Source organism: Acanthisitta chloris, unplaced genomic scaffold (genome assembly GCF_000695815.1).
Source record: "Acanthisitta chloris isolate BGI_N310 unplaced genomic scaffold, ASM69581v1 scaffold15803, whole genome shotgun sequence".
In the NCBI taxonomy this organism is placed as follows: domain Eukaryota; kingdom Metazoa; phylum Chordata; class Aves; order Passeriformes; family Acanthisittidae; genus Acanthisitta; species Acanthisitta chloris.
This window is the reverse complement of record NW_008665560.1, coordinates 1-7,551: the sequence shown is the minus strand read 5'-3', so window position 1 is coordinate 7,551 and position 7,551 is coordinate 1. Positions and strand designations below refer to the sequence as shown.

The 7,551-nt window shown below is 51.7% G+C and overlaps 1 protein-coding gene across 1 annotated transcript in view; it reads left to right on the top strand.

Moving 5' to 3' along the window:
• Nucleotides 1-2,716, top strand: part of LOC103799486 (dual specificity mitogen-activated protein kinase kinase 6-like) — a gene marked incomplete at its 5' end in the record, with an annotated part of 10,836 nt that extends 8,120 nt beyond the window's left edge. Inside the window, 4 exon segments of the mRNA XM_009071811.1 lie at nucleotides 605-732; nucleotides 1,438-1,515; nucleotides 2,569-2,607; nucleotides 2,609-2,716. Coding sequence (XP_009070059.1) covers nucleotides 605-732; nucleotides 1,438-1,515; nucleotides 2,569-2,607; nucleotides 2,609-2,716 — 353 coding nt within the window.
• Nucleotides 2,717-7,551: the final 4,835 nt, after the last annotated feature.

Sequence of the window (7,551 nt, the reverse complement as noted above, 5' to 3'; positions counted from 1 at the left end):
TTCCTGCTGCTCATGCTGCCATCAAGTTTGGGATCCTTCAAATCAGAGGCCATTTATGCCATCCTGATCCTTGTCTGAGTTCCTGCTCCCTCCTTCCCCTACAACCACTGCTCATCTTCACCCTTGTAATGGGCCTCTACAACCCTTTCCTGCTCACCCCTGATCCTTTCCCCATGGGTTTTTCCTTTAGCTGTCATGAAACCAAACCCATGGGGACCTGCCTGTGCTCCAGCCCTTTTCTGGCATCCCATGGAGATGCCACATGGCTGGAAGCTGTGTAGAGCTGCTCCCTGTGTGTGCTCTGATGTCTGCTCCATCCCCTGTGCAGTGGGATGTGGTGGTTGCATGCAGGGTTACCTCCTGCTCTCCCAGCTCAGAGAGTGAGCTGCAAGTGAAGAGACACTGGCAGGACATATGACAAACCCATGAGGGTGTCACCTGAGTGTGCAGCAGCTGCAGCCAGCGAGTGTTTGGCTGCCTGAAGCACAGAGCTCTGCTGGGATTCCTTGGCTGCCCTCTGCTGATAGGAAGCTCTTTGGCTTTTGTTGGATTGGCCCAGCCACCCACGTGTGACAGTGACTGTGGTCTGTGTTCCTTCTTGCAGATGTAAAGCCCTCTAACGTGTTGATCAATACGCAGGGGCAGGTGAAAATGTGTGATTTCGGCATTAGTGGTTACCTCGTTGACTCGGTTGCTAAAACCATGGATGCAGGATGCAAACCCTACATGGCTGTAAGTTGATCCCTGGAGAAACTGCTGTGGGACAGCCAGAGGAACATGAGCCCTGGGGGGAAGATCAGCCTCGTGCCAGTGTCCTGGGCAGGATGTTTCCCTGTAGTTGAGGGATACAATCACCTTGTAAAGGGGCAGAGGGCAGAGACAGGTCTCATGGGTCAGATCAGATCTCCTGGGCACAGCTTCCTGCTGCCTTCTCACCTCCCTGTGACCCTGGGGAATGCTGTGGAATTGCTCCCTCTTGTATTTTTGCAAATGGCCCCATGGGGATAATAGTACTTCCCATCTGGGAAGAAAAACAGTCCCCAGGGATTGGGTCCTTCAGGCTCCTCCTGGGAATTGCTGTTCAGGATTCACCCTCTGTGAAGACTTGCACAGGGTGAAAATAGTCTTGGAGAATTGAGGCTTGTCACCAATCTGTGCCAACTGTGCCAGGTCAGCTCCACCACCCCAATCCCTGGTGCAGGTACCACCTGCTTCTGGTGTTTCACTGCCTGCTCTTACTGGTGAGGGTGGGGGACAATCTGGTGAGGGTGGGGGACCATCTGCCCCCATGACAACCAGGACAACAAGCTGGTGGTGTGGGCTAAGGGCTCCTGGGCTGCCACCCTGAAAAATCCACCCCCAGGTTGGTGAACCCTGAGTGTGGGAGTGGCACTGGGACCATCCCTGTTCCTCATCCTCCTCTGTCTCTGTTCACAGCCTGAGAGAATTAACCCGGAGCTGAACCAGAAGGGATACAGCGTCAAATCCGATATCTGGAGCCTGGGCATCACCATGGTGGGTGACCTGGGGACTGGCAGCAATGCCAGGAGGGCTCAGTGTTGCTCTGGGATGCATTTCCCTCCCCACAGCCCTGCTGACAGTGGTGGCACTGGTTCCTTGGGAAGGTGGTGGGGTGGGAGTGGGAGCAGCGCTCTGGGGGGAGCAGGGAATGTGCTGCAGGGTTGAAGGGAAGGAGGATGGAGCTGCTGTGTCAGCTCTGGAGGCTGCAGCTGCCGGGAGATGGCAGCATGGGCTAAGGCACAGCATCCAGTGTCTGGAGTCTGGAGCAGGTTGGATTCCAAGCACAAAAACATCCTCGGCAATTAGCAAAGTTCCCCTCTGGAGAGCAGGAACGGGTGGTGGCTCCCACGCAGTGTATAGGGGGAATCCATCTGCTCGAAAAGGCGTTTTGCAGTGCAGTTACTCTCTGCAACGTGGGGTTGTTTTTGACTTCTAAACTTTCCCAGGCAATGTCTGACATGAGTGTCACAGGGGATTGAATGTGGAGTCTGAGTCTCCTCTGGCCTCTCCAGTGTGCTGGGGGAGGTTAAACAAGATGTTTGGACCAGGTGGGGTGAGGAAATCACAGAGTAATTAGGATTAGAAGGACCTTAAAGCTCATCTTGTTGCACTCCCTCACATGGGCAAGGACATATTCCACTAGCCCAGGTTGCTCCAAGCCCCATCCAACCTGGTCTGGAACACTTCCAGTGATGGAGCATCCACTGGGCAACCTGTGCCAGTACCTCAGCACCTCACAGGGAAGAATTTCCTCCTGACATTTAATTCAAATCTCCCTTTAGTTTAAACCTAATCCCCCTTGTCCTATCACTGTCTGCCCATTTAAAAACTCACTCTCCCTCCTCGTTGTTAGCCCCATTTAGGCACTGGAAAGGACTCTAAGGTCTCCCTGGAGCTTTCCCATCTCCAGGCTGGACAACCCCAGCTCTCTCAGCCTGTGTGAAGACATATCCTGCTCCAACCCTTGGAATTTGAAGTCTGTGGGGTGGATGGGTGGGTTGTGGGGTGTCCACCCCTTATCCTGAGACACAGGGTCTGTCTCCCCAGATTGAGCTGGCCATCCTGCGCTTTTCCTACGAATCCTGTTTGGGGGACACCCTTCCAGCAGCTCAAGCAGGTGGTGGAGGAGCCGTCGCCGCAGCTCCCAGCGGAGAAGTTCTCAGCGGAGTTCGTCGATTTTACCTCGCAATGGTAAAACACTCTCTTGGTATCACTGGCTCTGCCAGGCTGGGGGGAGGCTGAGAAGGAAAGGTGTTCATGTCCCCACAGACAGCTCTCTGGAGTAATGCCCCTGATTTTTGGGCAGAACATCACCTCGGGGAAGGATGGACCTTGGTGCCCTTGCTGAGCCGTGAGGGCTGTGTGGGTGCCTGGCACTGTGCAGGCAGAGCACTGGTGATGATGGCTGTGAGGGTTTGCCTGCCTGAGGTGATGAGGAACAGGTTTGGGGGTCACATAGGAGGAAGGGCTTTAGGAGACTTCATCATTCCAGTTGCCCCCAGGTTAGCAGCACAAAGGTCCTGTGAGCGTGGGCAGGTGTGGGGTGGTGGCTCTGCCAGCCTCATCATGTCTCCAAGGCTGGAAAGAGGAGCAGGCACAGCAATCCCAGGCACACCTACAGGTTGGGTGGGGAGGTACTTGAGACCAGCAGTGAGGAGAAAGACTTGGGTGTGATGGTGAATGAGAAACTCCCCATGAGCCGCAGTGTGAGCTCACAGCCCAGAAACCAACCAAATCCTGGGCTGCATCAAAAGGAGTGTGGCAGCAGGTCAGGGGAGGTGATTCTCCCACTCTGCTTTTGTGAGACCCACCTGGAATACTGCAGTTCTGATGCCCTCAGTGTCAGAAGGACATGGAACTGTTGGAGCAAGTCCAGAGGAGGTCATGAAGTTGGTAAGAGGACTGGAGCATCTCTCCTGTGATGACAGTCTGAGAGTTGGGGCTGTTGAGCCTGGAGAAGAGAAGGTTGTGTGGAGACCTCAGAGCACCTTCCAGGAGCTGAAGGGGCTCCAGGGAAGCTGCAGAGGGACTCTGTGTTAGGAGCTGCAGTGATAGGGCAAGGGGCAATGGGTACAAATTGAAGGAGGGGAAATTTAGGCTAGATATTAGGAAGAGGTTTTCCCTGTGTGGGTGGTGAGACACTGGCCCAGGTTGCCCAGGGAGGCTGTGGCTGCCCCAACCCTGGCAGTGTTCAATGCTAGGATGGATAAAGCCTTGAACAACCTGCTGTGGTGGGAGGTGTCCTTGCCCAGGGCAGGGGGTTGAGACTAGATGATCTCCAACATCCATTCCAACCCTTAAAATTCTATGATGTGGGATATCTGCCTGCTCCTTCTCCCAGGGGACATGTCTCTGAGGGCAGTGTCCCCGCAGAGTTCACCGTCTGCCCTCGCTCCCGGGGCCCTGTGGCTGCTGTGCTGCTTTCCACGGGACGCAGAGCTGGAAGCAGCAGGAGAGTTTGGCTGTGGTGTAGGAAAAGGGCTGGAGCAGCCCGAGTGCTGTCTGGAGGCTGCGAGACTGCCCTGGTCACACGGTTCAGAGAGCTGGCAGCTCCTGCCTGCTGCTCCCTCCAGCTTCCCTGGAAACCGCCTGGGAGGCGCTTTCATTTTCCAGGCTCTGCAGTGCCATCCCCTGCTCGCCAAGTTGGCAGGTGGATGGTGGGTTTGTGTGCTGGCCAAGAGAGGACAGCAGATCCACACATGTAGAAATGTGAGACTGTTCCCGAGCTGCCAGCGGAGGGGACGCAGCTCTGCCCTGACCCAGGAAGGGATTATCAGCTGCTCCTGCCCGGGGACTCTCCGTCCTGACACTCAGATTCTTCAGAGTCTTGTTCAAACATGCTCTCCTGTCCTTGTGGTTCAGCCACACCTCCCTGCCAGCCCTCTCTGAGGAATACCTGCCATGTGCACACACTGCTCCGTGTCGGGGAGAGGTGGGAGCTGGCTTGGCAAACCTCACAGAGTGCCCACCGTTTTCCAAGGCCCATGCTGAGGGTTTGGACCAGCTGCCATTCTGCCATGCTGCTCGTTGTTGCCAGGCACTGTTTGTGCCAGGCAGGCTGTTCCTCACCAAGTGTTTTGCTCTCAAGCCTGGAGTCTTGCAGCTCTCACTGTCAGCTGGTTTAGGAGGTATATCCACAGCCACTTTTGGGAGGCATGTGGTCAGCCCTCTTTGCAAATCCTGTCCTCCAGGGTCACTGAAGATCAGGCAGTGCCAACATGTGGCATGGACTTGGAAAACACTGAGCTTTGGCTGAAGATTGCACCAGTTTTGTATTGTTGGAGTCCTGAGAATTTTTTCTGATGCTGAACCAGGTCATATCCACTCAGTGTGTCGAGCCTGGCTTAGGTCTATGTCTAGTCTGGAGCAGTGAAGTCTGATCACCTGCAGCCACTGCAGGAAGGTTTCTGGGATGTCTGAGTCAGGATCAGATCCCAATATGACTTTTCATTCCTGGGGATTTACACTGATTTCTGTAACTTGGCCCCAGATTTCCTGGTATTAGTAACCTGGGAATGAAGTTTTTATGTGTAGAGTGTCTAAATTCAGAGGATTGTACCAAATCTGGACCCACCTAACCTTCAAATTCACCGTGTCATCTTGACTTGGGCTGCTCTGGAGCTCAGAGGATGTGACACATCCCCTACCTTCAGTTCAGCAATCCTGGCACGTATCGGCCCTTGGTTCCTCTGTTCATTCACAACATGACACTAAACACGAGGCTGCTACACACAGCAAGCAGGAAATATCTATTCAGTGTGTGTCCTCTGCTTCCTCTGGGCTCCTGCAAATCCCAGCAGAGGAGAGACTTCTCCTCACCGAGGTTCTCACTTTTGTTTTGCTCAGTGTGACACCTTTTCCCCGCCACCGACGTGTACGTGTGTGAAGATCTTTTCAAGTTGCTCCAAGTGTCTTTCCCCTAAATACACTGTCAGGAAGTGAGCAGAGATTACGTCCTGTCTTTTAAAAGCTATTTTCTCCTGGAGGGAAACCAAAATAACTTCCAGCTACAACCCTCCAGAGCCATCTGTTGTAGGAGAGGAGAAAAAAAAAAAGGATGTCCCATGGAACCGTCCCTGCTGATAACAGCATGGTGATAAACAAATAGTGGTACACGTGCTTTGGGGCCACTTAGTCACTGCTCCCAATCACAGCTTGGAGGCTGATCCATTCCCAGAACACCCAAACCCCCAGTTGTGCCTGACCCCCAGCAACAAGCAGTGTCCTGACTGGTGTTTGTGATGTCTCCAGATTTCTTGCTTGACCCTGAGCTACAGCACCTCCCTGTACCCAGCCCTGTGTTCCATATGTTGTTGGCTGAGGTGTCCTCAAGGCTTAAGTTTCCTCAACATGGATGAGTAGTTGAACTTACTCTACAGAGACCACAACTGGATGAGCACACATCCAAAAAAGAACACTTTGGAAATATGGGAGTCTGGGGATGTCAAGACATACATTTTTCTGCACTTTGATAGCAGCATAGCAGAGCTGCAGAGAAGCAGTGAAGATAATTTAGCCATTTTGAGTTTAAGGGTTGTTCTGCAGAGTCAGAGAAAACACCTTTATAAATGTAAAATGCTGTTTGCATCATCTCCCTGCAGAAAGGCTATTGCCTTAATAATCTCTTGCCTTGCTAAACTTATTCCACAGGGACTTCAGACCTTGCTTTTGTCATGCTATAATTTTATGGCTTTGCTTAAACTGCATCAAAATGTAACTTTTCATTTTGTCTTCTTCTTTTTTTCCCCATTAAAGCTTGAAGAAGAATTCCAAAGAAAGGCCAACATACCCAGAGCTTATGGTGAGTGTGTCTGCATCAAGCAGGGTGTTGGTTCTGAGCTGAGGTGGGTTACAGTGAGATGCTGAGGGCAGAGATTCCAATACTGACAATGATTTGGGATGCTTAGCAGCTCTTTTTTCATGGCAGGTGTGAGAATCATGGCACTTCAGGGTCTTGGGAAGGTGACTGCAAGTCAGAGATGCTCTTTGAAATCTCATTCAGATGCTTTTCTAGTCACGTCAAGGGAGAGAAAATATGTAAAAGCAGTTAATAGATTTGCTAAGGGATGAAGAGTGAGACTGTGAAGAATCTGTGAGGTTAAAATCCTCCTCTTGGGTTGGTGTGATGAATTCAGACACCTCAGTGTGCCACAGATGCTCCACATGGGCTGCAGGAGCTGAGTGGCTGATGGGCTTTACTGCCAAGGTGCTTTGGAGAGGTTCTTTGGACAGAGTAATTTCTGGATGTTAGGGACAGAGGCAAATCTGTGACTGAATATCATCTGCTGCTTAGAGACTGTTTGCTGTGAGCTTGTCTAGGACAGGGGAATAATTAAGGAAGAAAATGCCCATAAAGGCTGGTGACAGGGAAGTGCAGGGCAGTGCAGGGCTTGGGGGTGCAGACACTGATGAGAACCATCTATGGGGAGATTTTTCTCTGAGAGCTCCACATCTTCATGGTCTTTCTCTCCTGACTTTCTGGTGTTGATCCTGATGCTCCTAAAAGCTGGAAAAAAAAGCAGGAGAGCTTGGGAAGTCAGTGTTTCACTCCTGTAGGCATCTGGTCCTTTCTTGACTCTCACCTGATTCACAGCTTTCTAAAGGCAGGAAGTTTGTTATTTCTGAAGATCCAAATGCTTGCCTGTCCCTACATTCTCACCCCTGTAAGGTGTCACTGGAAAGATCTGGTTTAAGGGTGGAAAATGCTGCAGGATTTCCTTAGGTGTTGGTGTCTCCTGCCCCATAACTCTGGGATGTGTTAGCCTCATCACCTCCTCACGCTCTCTGCTCGAAGCTGTGAAGGTGCCAGAGTTTAAGGTGCTCTCTAGCTGCAAGTCGTGCTGGAAATCCATGTACCTCTTGAACCTGAGTTGTAAGCAGTGAATAATTCCTGTGGCATTTCATGCTGAGCCCTGTAATGCAATTACACTATATATAGATCTGATTGACACACACACTTTGCCCAAATACTGGTCTCAGACAAAGGGAGGCCCAAGGTTTATGGCTATTTTTTAAAAACCTTTATTTATA